The 19,227-nt window shown below is 43.7% G+C and overlaps 2 protein-coding genes across 16 annotated transcripts in view; one reads left to right on the top strand and one right to left on the bottom strand.

Annotated features, from left to right (window-relative positions):
- LOC126853364 (discoidin domain-containing receptor 2-like) overlaps positions 1 to 19,227 on the bottom strand; it is a 182,037-nt gene that overhangs the window by 63,456 nt on the left and 99,354 nt on the right. The gene's annotated exons all lie outside the window — the stretch shown is intronic.
- The window catches only part of LOC126853381 (uncharacterized), a 372,343-nt gene that overhangs the window by 306,499 nt on the left and 46,617 nt on the right, over positions 1 to 19,227 (top strand). For 2 of the 11 annotated variants that reach the window (XR_007687953.1, XM_050599055.1), the window contains one exon: positions 6,410 to 6,800. The exons of the other annotated variants lie outside the window; for them this stretch is intronic. Coding sequence is in view for 1 of the 2 variants with exons in the window: in XM_050599055.1 (XP_050455012.1) it covers positions 6,410 to 6,457 (48 nt within the window). In the remaining variant the exon portion in view is untranslated. Of the gene's footprint in view, positions 1 to 6,409; positions 6,801 to 19,227 lie in introns of those variants that run through there. 11 annotated transcript variants of the gene reach the window in all.

Genomic DNA, 19,227 nt, shown 5'->3' with positions numbered 1-19,227 from the left:
TCATTAACGATTGACGTGGTTATCGTATAAATCTCGGTATCAGGCGGCGCTTACTCTTCTCCGAATCCAATTACGCGGATCCCGAGGCGAGCGTCTTACGGGCGTAGTTAAGGCGGACAAGAGAGAGAGAGAGAGAGAGAGAGAGAATGTGCGAGTATTGATAGTAGTTTATGATAATTGCCGATCGGTTGCCGGTTGCGTTTCACGCGATCGCAAGCTTTTCGTCTTCGCGATGAAATTATTTCGAGCCGCGTCCGCTACCAGGTTCTCGAGTCTCGCAGTCTCGTACGACAGGCGTAATTGACGACGCTATTCGATAGAAATTGATATGTTATCCGCAGCGGGAAGCGTGACAATATAATCGACTTATTTACCCGGACTGTAAAACCAGTAAGGTGGAGAGTGTATTTATGCGCGGCGCATCAAGATTTAACGAGGTACCGGCGGCTATCGATGCACCGATCACGATAATTTACGGACGGCGCGAGCGCGAGCGCGAGACTGTTAATTCAGAGACACTCTGAGAGAGAATATATCGGCACCCGACAAAGGCAACCGCGTCTCGTACGGAAAAAATTGTATTGAAAACCTGCCGTTGGAAATTTATCGCGATCCAGGAATAGACTTTTCGCGCGGAAGAATTGATATTTAGTACAGTTTCTAGCATTCCCGGATACGTACGTACCTTCGACAAGATTAAGGGCGGTCTTCTGGGGAGCCGCCTTCAACACGTACATTCGCTACCGTTCGTGCCGAGCGTTACAAATATTATGTCCACGTGCTTTTCGCGGCCCAGGCCGGAACAATGCGTCACTATTTCGGCGACGGACGCGGATCACGCCTTGATCGTTATTAATGGCACGCGTTATTGTGTCGCGCGACCGTAGCCCTTTGTAGTCTCAGCTGTATATGCATAATCGATTTCTCGCCACGAAGCCGCTCGAGATTCGGTTTCGGTCGTCATATCTCATCTTGCTTATACGATTACTGTCGTACCGCAAACACCCGATGCATTCATGCAGACGACTCGTTAACTCGCCACAAGGCAACGCGCATCCGGTCTTTTTCCGTGTCTCGGATTTAAATAAAGCCACTTTGCAAGAATAAGAGATACTGATAGAATTTATGATTTGGTGTAGAGAAAAAAATTATATAATTGAGAATAATATAAACAAAGGTGAAAATGATTATAAGTTTAAATGAAGCATCAATCAATCCAATTCTATTTTTAGAAAAAGAGAAACAATCTTGCTTTGGATATCGAAAATATCGAAAAATTTTCAAATTATTACGGTGTAAATAAAAATTTGAATTTGCAGTCAACTTACGTGAAATAAGAATTTAATCCAAATAAACACTAAACTTTCAAGCTTTTGCCATATAAAAATTGATTAAAAAAAAAAGAATACTTTAAACTGTAGCCCGGATATAGATTTCCTTTTTTTCATCGAATATTGGATACTGAAAGGAAGAAAGGTTATCGAGCAGCGAAATATCGCGCTGTAATTCATAGTATTCAGGCGAAGTACTTTTCGATAGAACCTATAAAATCGCATGTGTAGGCACTTTGGCGTTTTCCTACTCTAAATAATTCGACGCTCGAACGCAGACAGCGGGGGAGTGGAGATCCAATTTTTTCTTTTTTTTTTTTTCGCACCGAGAAGGAGCGGCTTTGCAGAGACTCGCTAGGACGACGGAAGCATTTGTCATCGGAGCATAGCACGAAATATAAATCGCAAACAGAGCTACCGGAGCTACAGGTTGAAGCACCAGGAGGAGGCAGGAGCGCAAAATAAACTCGACTCTTCCTCGATGCGTTATCATTGTAACTCCGACTGGGAAAGGCGCGTCTCATTCTCCATACCTCTCTACACGTACTCTCTTCCCAATTTTTCCGTCTCTTTACTCGCCGAGCTACCTGCTTTATTGTGCCTTCAGTGGAGCACGTACGTAAAAATGCGCGCGACCGTTGAACTCCACCCTTCGCTTATCGTCACGCGTCTCACCTCGTCGCGCGACACGAAGTCGCCGGTTTTTATATAGGGAGGTAGGAAATTTTATATATATTACGTGCAAAACGATTTTTCCGTCTATAAAAAGGGATGCCTTTGCAGGTACGCCGAAATATTTATCAGGAATATGTCGCGCGACTGACAGTTTCGCACGACGAGAACTGCATAAGAAATATGTGACTTTTCGTGACAGTTATTTTCTCTTTCTCTCTCTCTCTCTCTCTGCTGCGCTGCTGTGTGTGCGTGTCAGTTTTTCTAAAAATATTTTTACAAGACATGTGTGTTTATAATTCTTCCGGATAATAATATAATAATTATTGGCTGCATAATAAATGCACGTAGAAATAAATACTCTTTAAAATTTTCTTGCATAACAGTTATCGCGTTTTGGAAGAAATCTTTAATATATGTACGTGCGATTCTATTAGGCATTCAATTTTAAAAACTCTAATACTATTTTAGAGACAGCCGATTGCTCGATTTTGGCGCGTACCAATCGACAAATCGAATTCTACCTGTTTGTTCGACGACGAGAAACGTTTCCACTTCTACACGCAGCCAAGTTTCCCTCGATACACGCGTTTGCATTACGCGTAACGGTAAATGTATTCCCATTTTCCCTACTCTAGTATGGGGAGAAATGGGCTGGACCGACTCAATTTATAAAATGGAAGAACCAAAGTGCAAGGACGTTTGTTGCCAGGAGAACATATTTGATGAAGAAAAACCCAAATATTTATACATCAAGTTAACCCGAATGTAAATTTCACTCTATATTCAGAATGTCTAGACTCTTCATTATGTCATTTTTTTTGCGTCTTTTTTACATTATATAATAATTATATATATATATATATATCTGAAAAATTTTATAATTATTTTTATAATTCATTTTTATAATCTATGATCAATGTTGCGATTATTTTAATTCAAAATTTTTATCAGCAAGCACACGTAATTGCACGAAACATGTGTGAGTGGATATTCACATACGTGCTCGGTTGAATATACACATAAGTACAAACGCGGTTGACATAACTGCAAATGGATTGGGCGATATTGCGCAATAAGATGTTTGCTACAACAATACACATGGCTAATGCGGAGATGAGTTTCAAGATATAGATCCGTAGAAACTATCGATAAGGTCTTATCATATCGGCGATGATGAAAGCGAGCTATTTGATTTTTATGATAGTCGATATCTCCATCACGTGGCTTGTAACATGTCTATTGACCTCAATACGTGAAACGAACTGGATCGCTTCGCGTATCTCGCTGGATTTAACAGATATTTATACTCGCAATCGAATAGCAAGAGACTAGACGGTGCGCGATAAGCGAAAAGAAAAAAAAAATTTTCCACTCTCCTGCGTCGGAGATACGCTGCCCCGGAATAACGATTAAAATTACATTTGTTCCCTTCCGCGCAATCAACGTCAGACCTGACGACCCAATATTTACTCTCGCGAAAGAGCTGAGTGCCCCTTCGCGGCTAGAAATCTCGAAAATCAATATCGAGAGGGTTCAACAGACTCTCGACGTCCTCGATCAAACCGCTTGACGTGTCAAACAACGCATAGCAGATAAGTAGTTCTCTGACATATGAATAATTTCCGATTGAGTGTCTTTGTCCATCATGATTTCAATGGAATGTTTGATGTGTCATAGCTTTTGTTCCATTTCCAGATCAGAAGGTACACTTTTGGAGTATCTATTTTGTAGCTTCTTCAATAATTTTTGTATTTTTCAATAATTTGTGTATCTCTGTGTATCAAATATTTGTGTATCCTCTTCAATTCTCTTGACAATTTTTACGTAAAAATCTAGATTTTGAAGCATTCTATAAATATTATATCAAAATAACTTTTGTAAAAAGCTTTAAAAAAAGTTTGACAGAAACAAAAAAAGTAAAAGGTTTATCACAGTGCTAATAATTAAAATAAATACATAAAATAATAAACGATAGTGGAACGACTTGGACAATTTATTGTATACGGCAAATCGGAAATCAAAGATACGATGAGAGCAAGAGGTCACGCTAGGCTTGCTTCGAAAGCGAAACCGGCAGACACTCTAATTAATATTCGATGCCCGGAACACGTCACATTCAGGTGCGACCGAGGCGACCGATGACCGGATGTACGTAAAGCGCACAATAGATCTTCACACGAGAAACACACGTCTCTCCTATCCGTTCGCATTTCCTTCCATATCGCGTTCGTTCTTCCCCGTTGTCATTGTTTTCGGGAATACCGTGTTATGTCACGAAGAAGTGCAATCATCTATGACGAGTTTCACCAACACACTCGTCTCGACTTGGCGCACGTGACGCGCATTTATCCGTCCGCTTTTTCGTCCGCAGTTCGAGCCAATTTTCCAAAGTCCACCGGGCATTAATGACAGAAAAGACGGAGCTAATAACACCGGGACGGATATGTGTACGGGGTGAGAAAGGGGGAGCGCAGGCTATTGTCGCCGACTGGAATACACCGTAGTATATTGCCGGACGGATGTCTCGCGAACGAGACGTTTCGAATCTCCTCGTTTTAATCAAAAAGTCTCATAAAGTCTTCACCAGGCCGTGGACATTGCGGCCGGCGCACGATACATCATAACGATGATCTATCGCGGAGGTACTGACTGCAAGCGAGGTATACCCTCGGTGGAAGCCGTCAAAGAAAGATTGAGAACATCTGCGAGCTTGGAGATATAAACGTTACTCTCTAGAAAGTTTCACGTATAAATTTAATGTATAGCGTCGCGACGCGAGAATGTCATTTCCTCATTATTCCTTATTAGCGCGCTATAGCGTGCCTTTTACATATCTATAACAAATTTCGTTGTATAAAAATAACGGTCCGTACGTACATGGAATGTAAAGTTTGTTAAAGGAGCATTAAAATACGATGAGCGCAATTACTTCAGTACAAAAATCGTTGTCGATAACACCGTCTCATATAGAGCGGATAACTTTACGTCTGCCATTATTGTTACGGGCCGTGAATGCCGATTCACAATGGTCGGATCAATGTGACGGTTCGCAGATATTCCATTCGCGCTGAGGTCTTACGTTAACTGTCAATATCCGTTGGAGCCAGCGAGGCGTACAAAGATTGCGTTACGCCCAAGTGTCAATATAAAGTATTGAATTTCAACCGTGCCTCGTTCCTCGCGCACGCAAGGAATCGCTGTCGCTTCGATTATGCGAATCGGCATTGGCCGAGGGGCCAATCGGCTGAGACGTTAATTAGCGGAAATGTCAAGGTTTGACGGCAACGTTGAAAGACAAACGAAAGGATGATCGGGAATATGCGGATCTGCGAAAATGCAATTTCAGTGCTGAGCGGAAATCGAATTCTTGCCGAAAGAATTATGTAGCCGACCAAATATTACGACGTCGAGCAAATTTACAGCCCCGTGCCGTTCACAAAAGCAAGCGTGCTTGGCGTGGTCGGGATACGCACCGGTGCACCGCGCTTTTAAGATTCATGCGGATGGCCTTAAAGGGATATCTGCATTCTACAGGAATCAATCCGACTGTAAATAACGCCCACTCGTAAAAATCGTCGAACGCCACGGCGTAAAAACCTGACAGCTTTTTCAGTATACTTTAGCTTGATAAATGCCCCGGACGCTCGGTGTAAATAAAAAGCAATTAGCAATAAATTTCAATTCGCCGAAGCCGCGTTATAACACGCTCGACGCGACGTGTCTTGCATCGCGAAATACGCGTAAGGACGTTTACGCCAACGAGGCGAAACGCGAGAGTCGCCGCTATCTAGAATGGTAGACGCGGGTATATCCGCCAGCGACATAATGAATATACGATCGACGCGTAATGAGCGTCGGCAGTACCGCGCATATATGAGACGATAAATAAGCGCGCGAGAGAGCGCTCGTTAAGATACTTTGCCGCCGATCAATTCTTTCTCTCGCCTCGCGCTGATACCGCTTATTAATTTCTCAACCGTCGCACTTTTTTCTTCCCCCCTAAGCACCTGCGCGAGAGTCTGTTATACGGATCAGTGACTTTCGATTAAGTGTAATATTATCGCCTCCTACGAAGGCGATATACCTTCCACGCTATTCCGGAAGCCGTAGAATAGGAGCGCGCGCGCGTATCTCGAGAGCGGCGATTCGATTTTGCGGGATCGAGCGTAGCTGAAAAATGATGGCGATGTCGTAACGGAGCATGTATGAGATCAATCACGACATAAGCAGGCGGATAGGATATACTGCCATGAATTTCGCCCGCTATTTTTATCCGTGTTCATATGTAACAAGAATATACAGTCGCAAACTTGTTTCTCGCCCGTTAAACAGAAGCGCATATCGTACGATTCTCGGCGCTTCTACACGTACTTATCTAAATTAATCGTTATATTTGTAACAAGTTGGCGGTGTCTTTATTGGAAATCTTTGCCGGAGAAGAATCGGAGTAACTCAACCGTTAACTTCCATGTCATATCGACCGATAGCGGCAATCGAGGGACGAGAAGAGGACGATTTAAAAGGATTCTCCATCAAGCCGTGCGGGACTCTCGTTGGCTAGTATAACCAAGCTTGCACATCCATCGGCTCCCAATATCTCTCCACTCCTTCCTCTCGTTTTCCTACCTCCTTGATTCCCTCCTTACGCCCTTCTCTCCTTGATTCTCTTTCAGTCTTCTTCAGCGATCGCAGTCAGCTCGTTGGCGGTGTTCGGTTTCTGATTATCGGAAATCGATCTCTGGCAAGCCGTTAAAGACACGGTCGACTAAGCTGGTAGGCCCTCTCCACCCTTTCTTTCTCTCTTTTTTTCCTCTTCCATGGACCACCAAACATATGATTAGTGGATATATGATATTTTCTCGAATCATCGGATCCTGCCACGCGCCAAGAGCTCAAAATTTCAACCAAATGCCAATACTCACACACATTCAATATATGTTTTATTCTTATAAGTATTTTATGTCAAAAAAAAAAAAAATTGTTACATTTATAAAAAATTTTTTTGAACTCTTCCGAAAAAAATGTGTTATATTCAAATATATAATAAAGTTGTCAAACATGTAATAAAGTCAAATTAACACGTGAAAATTGACGTTGATAACACAAACATTTTTACAGATAAAGAAAAGTGTTTTTTGAAGAATTGTCAATAAAAAAAAAAGTATACAGCCGTTTCAGTATCGCCACATTTACATTTCGGCTGAACGATTGACCCCGTCTCGAAATTCGACAGATTTATAGCATCCTGTAATGTTCGAATTTACCGAATGAAGCAACCGGGATGCATTGGACCGTATCGTATGTTCTTTCGTGTTCCCTAGTTTGATTCTTCGAACTTTCCCTTTCCCTTCCCTACGGACTGCTGGCGGCTCGTTGCCGGCTCTCGTTCGCTCCCTGATTATCGAAAATCGATCCGTAGCAGGCTGTTAAGAGCATGGTCGAACAAACCGGTAGGTACACCGGGAGGAGGGACACATCGTCGAATCGATGCAACACCACGCCACTATCAATACGTGATCGTTGGATGTACGACGTGCTAGACGCGGTCGTTCACATTTAAATATCACCATGTAACACGTTGACACAATCTTCGATCCTTGGTATTAGGCTATTGAAGGTTACAAAAATCAAATTCTTTCAGGTAATATAATGAATAGAGTGATTTGTAATATTTTTGCAGCAATAATTTTTTTTTTTGTAATATCGGAGAGAATCATAATTGCTATTATTATATAGCTTACGCGAAAATCTGATTCAACAAAGTTTTTAATTTTGCAACGCGAAACGTTAGGAGAGTGTAAACTACTGCGTACTAACAAATAGATATAACTATCGACACATGGCTAACTTTCCTTACGGCTTTTCTTATGAGTAAGACATAAAACAGATGCATAAAATTAGTTCGTTTATGAACTGTTGCTCGTACGTGTTTATTTATCTCGTAGGCGCGGAACACGGTAGCGAGAGGAGGCTATTTCTCGAGAGTACGAGAGCCGAAATAAAAGGGAACGAAAATTGAGCACCGCGGGCGGCCGTTGTAAATTAAATTTGGTTGCAAAGGAAGTCATAACGGCCGGCACGTGCCTGTCGCTGTTGCATGGCGCATACGTGCGTCATAGGATTATGGAAAAATCTTACGCGACGAGCCGGGGAAGCCGGCTCGTTTTTTTTTCGTCAGGAAGCGTGGCTCCTACGTGATTCGAATGCGTCAGTCTTTCATACATTCAGGTAAACCCAATAGAACCTGACAATTATAACTCGATTATAAAGTCCATACGTTTCTGAAAACCCCTTTTCGCGTGCTTCGCTTTCGCGAAATAATGCAGAACTTCTTCTGGAAGGAATATCAGACTGATTTATTAACAATACCTTGCGCATGATGACGAGTTAAATTTAAAAATATCCTTTGGAAGTGGGAATGGAAGGAAAAAAATAATCCTCCATTATATCGCTTTTTGTTTCTATGATATGAATGGATTTAGGACCGTCATACATTTTCTTTTGTAAAGTATTCATTAGCAACGGACATTCGTATTTTTCAATTACTCACGTCATTAATTAAATCTATCTGCACACATACCGCGTTTAAATATCATCCATTACGCTTACTTTTTTGCGAAAGCTTATAATACGAGAGTAAATAATAAGGGATGTGTGTGTTCTATGCTTTTTTTCTCTTTCTCTCTCTCCGGAGTGTAGTCTATACAGTCTTTTGAGCGAGGGAACGCTGTGAAAGGGACAGCGTTATGATGCCCGATATTTTTTCCCCTTTCATCTAGAACTCTGTGTCTTCCGTTGCATTTTAATGACCGGATCACGCGAGACTGATGAGTTTGCAATACAAGGGTTAGTGGAAAATTGAAGAGGAGAGAAAAAGAGAAACGACGATTGACGCTTCGAGAATGGATAAGTCCGTACTCGCGTAGGGTCGATTGTGTACGTGGTGCGCTCGAGCCTCGCCCTATCGTTTGCGATCGATCGCAGCTGTACAAACGAAACCTCGAAATTAACAGGCTATTACAGGAATTTAAACAGGGTAATAATCCCGGCGCAAATTGCGCGCAAAGTGCCATTAGACCTCTCTTTCTCCTCTATTTTATCCTTTTTCCTATAATTATAAGAAAACCGTAAAACGGTTGATTACACATCGTCTCGCGTGAAAATCGCCCACGATGTTTCCCATCCACACGTGTAAGAAAATCCGGTACGGTAGGTCCGGTACTGATTCGAATATCAATTATATTCTACGAGGTGGCACGTGATCATCTCGTAGGTAGACCGGTTGTATTGATCGACAGAGATAATCGCGCAATACGCTATTAATAATGTTGTAATAGCGCGCTCTGAAAAATGCACTATACGACCGGAGAGAGTTGTTCGCGAGTAGGAAATGAAAGGAGAAATAAGAATATGGAAATATATCTCACTATTAATCTATAACGTGAAACTGAAATATGGAACTGCCGAGTTGGTTAAGTACACGTCTTAATCCGACTCTGAAAGCAAGAATTTAAATAATTCGGCGATTTCCATCTGCTCTTCGGAGTACCGCGACGCGCTCGTAAACGCGCGCCGCCGAGAATTCCCCGTCCATCGACTTTTTCCACCGAAATACCATGCGATCGTCTCCGACTATTTGCAAGCGTAGTGCATCGAGTCGCTTCCGCTTGCGCGAAAACGCGAGGAATTGCATTCGTGTAAGGGAGCCTTATCCCTTCCTTCGTTTGCATTTATCGCTCGCGTCGCTACGCTTGATCGAGCCCCGGGGTATATATGTAATACGATGTCTCGATCATCGTAGTGGCGCCGGCATGCAAACGAGCCGGTAGTTTACCAACGACGGACTGGTGAATGAGTAAACAAGCAGAAAGGAGAGGAGAATGATTCCGTCGTGAGAGAAACGCTCCGTTGCTCCTCATGCGCGCGAAACGACCAAGCGTTCTCTCGCTCGATCAAGAATGTCGCAAATGGCTACGAGGTGTTCGGTATTTCCGCCACGGTCGCAGCACGTGGTGTCATATTTTTAGAACGTGCCGCGCGGACTCACCTAATACTCGCCCGACGACAGGTGGATCGTTAAACGGCCTTGCACGTTCATCTCCCTTTTCTCTCTCTCTCTCTCTCTCTCTTTTTCTCTTTTGCCTTTCTCCCTTGATTTTTTTCTCGTTTTTCCATGCCGTCGACGGTGACGAATGTCACTGCGCGTTGCGTGAAAATGTCAGCACCATGTACGAGGTATTTAGGGACGCCATAGGGAACCGGTTATACGCGTCTCTGCCCTCTTACCATTCGCTCTTCTCAAAGCACGCGCGATGATCCGCATCGCGGAAAATTTAGGGGACATCCCAGCGAATTTCGACATTGAAAGGAAACAGCGACGTATAACAGAGCGACGCGCGTGCCGTATATGACAAGATTAATATACGTTGAATACCTTTTTGCGTTTTCTGACTGGCGAACAACATATTGCGAACGCGTGTATTACGTTTTTTTTTTTTTCAAACAGATAAATATATCTTTCTATAGCTTTTCTACCTGCGCGGGACATTTTTATCCGAAAGCAAATCTATGGGAAGAAAAATATCAAAGAGTCAAATGAAAAAAAAGCCGCGTGTATTCGTAATGCCGAGTCAATCAAGTGACGTTTCAAATTCGTAACGAATGTACGTTACGTTATCCTAGTCGGGAGTCAGAACCGAGATGATAATAGGAGCCACATAAATCAAAGCTCCATTCACGTCTTTATTGCTCTATTAAATGGGACAGCTGGTGCCCGCTCGTTGCCGCGTTCGATGGTAGCGGTCGGGGTGCCGTTCGGAATTTCGCGGAGGTACATTTGTCTCGCTGCAGATTATCGTTGGGGTGTGCGAGAGAGAGAGAGAGAGAGAGAGGGTTGCTCCGCGCGCGGTCTATAAAGTTATATCAATTCGCATCCGTCGCGCGCTTCTCCCCCTCCTCCCTACCTCGCCGTATTGACTTAATATCGTTAATTTCCGTCAACGATTTTGCTAGGGGTAAGCGCCCGCCGCGCGCCAACGAATGCAGGACCGCGACCGATCGAAGCTTGTTTACATACAAATACGAGCAGTTAAATTGTTTCTCGACGATGCAATTTCCATCTAATCTGCCGTCAGTCACTTTCCGTTCGCGCGACGTCAATCGTACGGATGAGCCCATAGCGATGAGAGAACTTGTCAAGATTTTTATCTCGTTTCAAAAAATTAACAGTAAATATTATAAAAAAAAAAGGAAAGACGAAAGAGAGAGTTAAAGATAAGAGAGATTCTTTTACAATACATTTGTATAATATAAAATGCGAGATTTAAAGTGAAAAGTTTACTCTTTGCAGATGTCGCGTTAGATGAGAAAGATTAAATAACGCGCCTCGTAACTAGATTTCGATGATGTTCGAAAATCAAAGTGCGATATGGCGATTGGAGAGAACGCGTTCCGCTCGCAGAATCCATAATCGCAGCTGCGGCATAAGCGCAGTTCGCAAAGTCGTATCAATTCACGTCCGGTTCGGTGGCACATTGAGTTCATAACATTAATTTCCGTTAACGGCGCAGCCAAACGGCTCTCGAACTCCAATTCCGTGGGCTCCGGCTGCTGATGGTGATGGATCGAAGCCTGTTTACATACAAATTCATCCCGTAAAACCGCACCTGCGCGCCCGCGCAATTTCGCATCGGGCCCCGCAGTTAATTTCGAGGTAACAACGCGCCGGTTCTCGAGTACCGGCGCGCGTCACTTCGCCACTCCGCGGACGTTAATAATGAGCGTCGAATTCCGACGAACTTTGGAGTTGCAACGTTTGGCCCCCGCGCCTCCTTTCCCCCCCTCGCAGTTTACTCAGGAACCGCGATAATTTCTACGAAAGCGCTGCGCGAAACTTTGTTATCGAGGTGGAAAGCGGAAGTAGAAAGACTATAATGCACCGTATGTCGGGTCCCTCGTTTTGCAGATGTATTCATATATCGTGTTACAACTTCGATAATTTAGCTGACGACTCGCATTAGAATATCCTGTGCATCTCCCTCTTTCTGTTTTATTAATAACGTTTATTACTACGCACAAAACATGCGAATGGAATAAGAGAAATATTTTTGCAATTCTACAGTAGCTCGTAGATGTAAAACAATGCGCCATGCATCACGTGAAGAAAGAAGGAAGAGGAAATCTCGATCATTAAAAATATCGCGGTGTATTACGAGTAGACGTCTCTCGTGACAATGTTACTTATAGAATTGCCGTCGATATATCAAAGAATGCTGCTCCTCGCAGTATCTGGCTCCTCGTATCTGGAATCGGGCCAGCCATTTTTATTGTCACGAGCCTTTTCATTCGACATTTCTCTCGAAGCGGGTATATACGCTCGCCGCTGCAATTCATGAATATCCCTCTCCTTGCCAATGAAATTCCCGAAATTCTTCGTGACTGACGGTGCATCTAGGATGCATCCAGACGGAACATCGTTAATGGCTGGCTGCCTGTGTTACAGCCAATACGAACTTTTCACGACAATTTCGGCGATGCGGTCTCGTTGCCACGTGATTTTCGAAGACAAGATAATCTCGCTGTAACTTTTGATTATTTTTGTTCAACCGAGGAATGAAGCAAAATGCACGCAAAAAACATACATGTAATTATTTTTTTATGATTCTACATATTAAGGAGATCTCAAATGAATATTTTCGCTATATTGAAAAGATTGATTGTCAGCATCCGTGATACATCCAGGTGATGTGTATCATTGAGTTAAGTCACGATCAGGGGACGATCCCTTCACGGTAATTTCTACGGAGTTTCATAAAAATCGCGGCGCCACGGTGTCGCGGTAATTTCTATGCTATTGCAGCCTGAGCTCGATGAAAAAAAGGAGACTGGATCGACGAAGGAGGAAGTCTCGAGGAATTTTATCCAGGCAGATGCGGTCGTGCATTTGAGTCGGCTTCGCTAGTACGTATACAAAGACCCGAAATCCCCCTTGATTTTGCAGAGCCGGAATCGATGTTAGATACGCTTCAGGGAGCATTAGGAGCCTCGAGGAATCGTCGAACGAGCGTTTCTAAGCCAGAGAGGCCTCAGGGCGAAACTTGATATCTTCTGTCCTCGTTACACTTTGATGATAACGATCTCCGCTGTATTTTATGTACGTTACGTTCTTTTAGTCCCGCTAAATTACCCGCGACGAATGCGTAACTCTTTTGGTATTACGATTCGCCGGGAGAAACATAACAGACGTCCTTGTTTGAAACGGATAATATTTCGCAGAGATGATCGTTGTTACCTCTAATTTACCGAAAGATCAATTATTTTATCATTTAAATTCGATAAAATAATTTTGATAGATTTTTTCAAACAGCAATTAAATAATTATTGTATTTGATGTGAAAACTCGCGTCACACAAGCAACTAAATCAAAGACTGCCGTTAAGAGGCGCATGTTCGTGTAGAGCATGAATCAGGGGGTGTACTCGATGCAATCGTGCACGCCGCGTTTCTCGCTATGGGAACAGAACAGAGGCAATCGGCGCGAAATCGATTCGATCACGAGCGCAGCCAGAGGCAGGCCCATCGTGATCCGCTCGATCTCACGTAAAGCGAGTCACGGATCCGCGTCTCGTCGTCTGACATCGCCTCCGCGCGAGGAGCGGGAGTGCTCGCCGACCGGGAAGAACAACGAGGACAAAAGGTGCACGCTGCGAATTAATAAGCCAGCTTTAAACACAGAAGTAGCATATATACATATATACCGTCCCTCGAGATATATCGAATGGGTCGTCAGGCCGTACATAATGTGGCGCAGCTGAAACTGAAGCAGGGGAATCGCGTTAAAGGGGGCGTCTCTCTCTCTCTCTCTCTCTTTTTTCATTGTCGTGGACCCAATTTTTATGGTGCCGCAAGGGGGAATAGCTGACTTTTGGGGCCGGAGGGTCCCAGAAAAGGAGGCTGCTTTATTCGGATTTATTCTGGTCGGTCGATGCGAGCTCACGCTCGGTCGGGTATTCGAGGAGGCCTACGGTTTTCGCCTTCGTCGAATCCATCACGACGGGACGCCCTATTACCGCGCCCTCCCTCGTTCTCCCTGCATTTTCGCGACTCCCTACCTCGTCTAAGTGGATTATCAGAGATATCCGTTTGATCTCTCGACCGAAAGAGCCGCGCCGGATAAACTTCGGGATGTCTTACGGATTCCTGCAGGTGTAGCGGTTAAGTCCTTCCGTTTTGTACGTCCGACAGCGTCGCGAGAAACGGGACGTGAAAAGCCTCGAGGTTTCATCCCCCGCGCGAGAAAAGCGGAACGAATCCCTAATCCCTTCATTGTTGAAAATGATGGAACATAGCAAGGTATTGTTATTTCTTACTCTCGCGTAGCTATTGTATTTATTCTTATTCTCGTCTTCTTCGTAAAATAATACGCGCGCTAATATTTTTCCGAATAACTTTTCAACTTCAATGACGTTTATAAAAATTTAACCGTTACTTTATACGCGATTTTGCGTTTGGATCTCATTTTAAAATCATCGTGCAATATTCGTAAAACAGCGTACCCTCTATACAATATTTTATACGTATTCATATATTTTATCGATTTGTAATTATATGCCCGCATCAATCGTATCGAATAGGAATTTAACGCTGAAAAATTAAAATCTTATTGAAAATAGCGCCTATAATCATATCATATAAACTTCTGGCACGTTAAATTTCTCGCAATGAAACGTCAAAACCTATTTACTTCTTCGCGCGAGCGTCGCCTCCAATTACTTTGCTCCGTGGCTCTTCGTGGAGCCTCGACATTTCAGCGGAATGGCAAAAAGGTGATATCGATTTAACTCTCGTCGCGGTTTCTCTTCGATTCTCTTCCGAGACATAGACAACAACGAGGAAATATACTGAGGAAAAACGACGACGACGCAGCATCGAAGGAGGAAAAGTTGGACGAGCTGATTCCGGCAACGATGACTTCCTTCACGAGGGTTTCGATTCAATGGGGTCACGATGATCCGACAATGGAGCCGAGTTTGGCCGGGAAGAAAGAACTTCCCGAAGTGGTTTTCTTGAGGGATCTCTGGGAAATAACGAGTCACGCTCGCGTCTCGTGGCACGGTCCGCTACCGAAATTCGAAGGATGAAAAATCACACGATGCAGAAGGAGAGAGATCTCACGTGCGCGTGCGGTTGTCAAAGCGCGCGGACAGCGAGAGAAAAACGAAAACGCATGACGATCTTATTGTCGTCCGCACAGAAAAGTCATTCCTCTCTCGCGGCACATCCGACAATGAGACAGAAATCTACTCCGTATCCTCCCCTTTTTCCACTTTCGTCTCCTCTATTTTTCTAGCTCCTTCTGTTCGCCCGTCCGTCAGGAGTCCCCCGGCGCGCAAAAAGCAGTTAAAGCGATTAAAGTCCCCGAAAGCTTGGCGAGAGGCGAAGCGCGATAGAAAAGCCTTCCGAGAGTCCTTTGCTCGTTCCGCTCCTTCCCCCCTCCCCCCTCCGCGTCGGCTCATTCCCCCCCCTTCGGGGCCGGGATATTGCGACTCGCGGTGGAATTGCCCCGGGCAATTGCGCTGGAATCTAACTTCCATTCGGACTTATTATTTGAACAGGGGTAGTGCCCCGGCTTCCGGTTCTCTCTTTTTCTCGTGCTCCTTTCGCCGACGTCACGTGATGAGGCGCGATCGATCGGCCGTGAAGCGATTTCGCGATTAAAATCTTGAATCTTCGCAATTTGTTAAAGTGAAATTCGATAGCATTTAAGGCGACTAAGATAAAGATTAGCGAAAATTTCGATCTTAACAATTCTCAAATATATATTAATAATTGTATTACTCACTTATTACACTAGTCAGAATTAACAAAATATAGGCATTACAACTTTTCACGTGTCTAAGAATAAATGATCGGTATAACCTGATGGAAATAGCGCAGTTTCTCCCTATATCCATGCTTCTCGATACATAAACCAAAGCAAGAAGGGTCAAGGATTAAATCTCGCCTCTGCATAAAATCTCCGAACCGGAAGAGCAATTACTACTGATTGACCTCCTCGCTTCATCCTTGGTAACCGAACCGTGTAACGGGATTAATAAAGACTCGACCGTCCATCCATAATGCTGGACAAGGGGATCGAGGGGGAGCGGGGAGGGAGCATTGGTGGCACACGCCTCTCCTAAAACCAACGAGACGGGAACCTCTCGTACGGGGCATTAATTGCCTCTGCGAGCGCACCACTAAATTAAGAAGCATGCGTAATCGAGCACTCAGACCGGCTAACGTGCTTCGCGCACGCTAATTGTGCGTGAGACAATAGTGTGCGATCGCGCAACCCGGAATTACGCTCGCTGCGGACGGAAATACGTGAATCGATAAGTTAGTGTCGTAACTGATGGTATTTCCCGATGAAACGTTCAAACGTTCACGCGCCATGAATGTCCGAAAGTTTAACGAAATAGAGCAGATCGAGACGAATGAAAGGCGGTGCTATTTATTTTAGTGTCTCGTGAAAAAGAAAAAAAAAAAAACGGGGCGAGCAGGTTAAGCGCGAGCGAGGAAAAATTGCCATTTTCTTAAGTAGCGCCATAAAATTCTCAGACGCGGAATCACGAGATTACTACCTTTCGCGATCGAGCGAGCTAGTTAACTGTGACCCAACGCCGATCTATAATCGCCGGACGCCGGACCATTTTTTTCTCCATTAATCGTCGCTGCTCCTTACTCGCGGAGGCTGTAATTGGACCGGATCGTAGTCACAAAGTCGATAACCCGGCGTAATTGAATCCGTAAGCAGTCTGTCGATCAGAGGCGCTCGAGTAAAACGCTTCGGCGAAAAGTGCGTCAACGCGCTGCCTGCACACGGGAAAGATTAAAGGGTCCTATGCGCGCGCGTACGTTCAACGATTTTATATAATCATACGCATCCCGTCGCAGATTTTTCTCTATGAAAATATATAATGACAGGCGGAAGAGGGAGATACACTCATCTATACTGCTTTGCGTTATCTATAATATTACATGGTCCGCGATAAAAATTTCAGAGTAAATATACTTTGCTATTTTTTTTTTTTGATCGGTTTAATTGACTGTTTCGCTTCATCTCTATCTACATCTTTAACTGCGTGAGCGATAACAGTGTCATCAATTAGCCGCAGATCAATACGCACGTTTGCTCTGAGAACTGCTTTTAGTTATATGCGGCAAGTGAAGCTAAAACGCGATCTCATTGGGGATAATTGTGCGTGTACGTCACTCCGGAAATCTCTCTCTGTACGATGCGTAATATGTGGGACAAACGTAGATAATGGAATTTGACCGAGATGCGATCTCGCGGTGTAATAAAATTGTTTCGCGAAACGACGATTTCTCGTCCTGAATATTTTCGCGAAAAAAAAAGGGTCTGTCACACCGTCGCTCTTTCGCTCTTGCCTCTCGACGGCGGCGGACGCAGAGAAGCGGATGAAAATGTTCGCCGGGACAGAATAATTCATTGTCCTATTGAAACCGGTGGTACTTCACGCTTGTTTGGGAAGCGGATTCATCTGATTTGAACCATTGTGATCTTCGACGAAAGCAGAGCAAAGTGCTGTAATGATCCTTTCTGAAATTTTTATTTTTAGATTTTTGAATTCTTAAAGCATATTCAAAATAAAATTTATTATACTGCCAAAGAGAATTATTATTCATATGCAAGAGTAATGGGTTTTAAAAAATTATGAAAATACAATAAATATATGTATATAGTTTTATACGTAATCTCATGCGTGTTAGCGAATTATCTATCTTATGGTCAATTTCAGCCAGTCATAATCATATATGAAGACCCATGACTCTCATCGAGAGGGGGGGTCAGTTAAAAATAATTTTTGAAAAAAGTCAGTATAGGGGACTGGTCATATAGATCTGTGGGAAATGTTGACAATGGATGATGAGCCTGGCAAAAGGGAATACGAGAATGAAATGGAATACGAAATGAAGGGAGGCTTCTAGCGTTCGCGTGATATCAACATCCAGCAAAAGGAGAGGTTGGTTACCATCTATCTATTCTACCTACTCTCCCTATCGCTAACCCGGTTCGTAGAGTTTTCCCTCTCGTTTCATCTAAACCCTCTCTTTCTCCTCATCTGCGTGTCCAGCCCTTTGCGTCTCCCCTCCTTCTCGGACCATCGAGCCGGACCCCACGCGACACGCGTTGTATGTCCGGCTCGTCCCTTTGCTCTCGCTTTTTTGTGTGCCCGATGAGCGGCACGTAGACAGCTGGCGGTAGAGGTATAGAGGGAAAAAGAGAAGTCCTCAAAAGACACAAAGGATGTCCGCACACATTAAAGGGTAATGATCTCTCCGTGGTGATGATGGTGGTGGTTTAGGCTGTGGTAGCCGATTCCCCGCACGACGTTTGAAAATTCGTCCTGCCACGCGACGCCGCCGACTTTTTCCGTGGTATAATGTTTTACCTCGCGGCGGGGCGTTTAGGAACACGCCGGACAGACTTGCATGCTAATTTCATGCAGACGATAAGCCGGAGAGACTTTCCCGTCCTCTTCCAGTGTCGCGAACGTGTCGAGGCAAAAGTACGTTTTATCTATTATTCTGTGGATGAGTTTGAGGGACGAGAGCGTACCCGCTTTTCCGTGCTTCTCACGAAAAGGAGGAGGGAGTTTAAGTTTCTTAAGACTTTTAAATTGGATATTCAGTATTCCGTGGCCGGCGACCACCGACGAGACGTAATAGCATTAATCCGGTATATACTGTAAACGATTGTCAACTTAATTTAGGTTTAATTAAATCGTCGCCGTTTTTAGCGACGTTTTATTTTGGAATATAAATTTGGATTAAATTAAAGACGCTGTCGGATAAGCCGAAACTTATGAACCGTTAGTCGATATGTGCTTTAAAAGTCTTAAAACGCGTATATAGCATCCTAAGAGATAATTAATTTAGTTTACGTTCGATTAAATTATCGTATCAAATGATAACAAGACGCGATGTGTGATCATAAAATTCCGATTTAATTAAATTGCTCGTTATTGCTGATTAAAGAATTTCAACGGGATCGAGAGGAAAATGGCTTACAAAAAGGGAATTAATAAAACGCGAAATCGTCAGTACTAATTGGCAATATAATGCGAGATTCATTTCTTAAGATTGTTCGAAAGCGATAAATATATTTTTTATTTGGCTCGATATCGCGTTATTTGAATATGAAAAATGGAATATAAAT

This window comes from Cataglyphis hispanica, chromosome 12, assembly GCF_021464435.1.
Source record: "Cataglyphis hispanica isolate Lineage 1 chromosome 12, ULB_Chis1_1.0, whole genome shotgun sequence".
Lineage (NCBI taxonomy): Eukaryota > Metazoa > Arthropoda > Insecta > Hymenoptera > Formicidae > Cataglyphis > Cataglyphis hispanica.
Note: the sequence above shows the minus strand (reverse complement) of the source record. Positions and strands in the feature narration are given on the sequence as shown.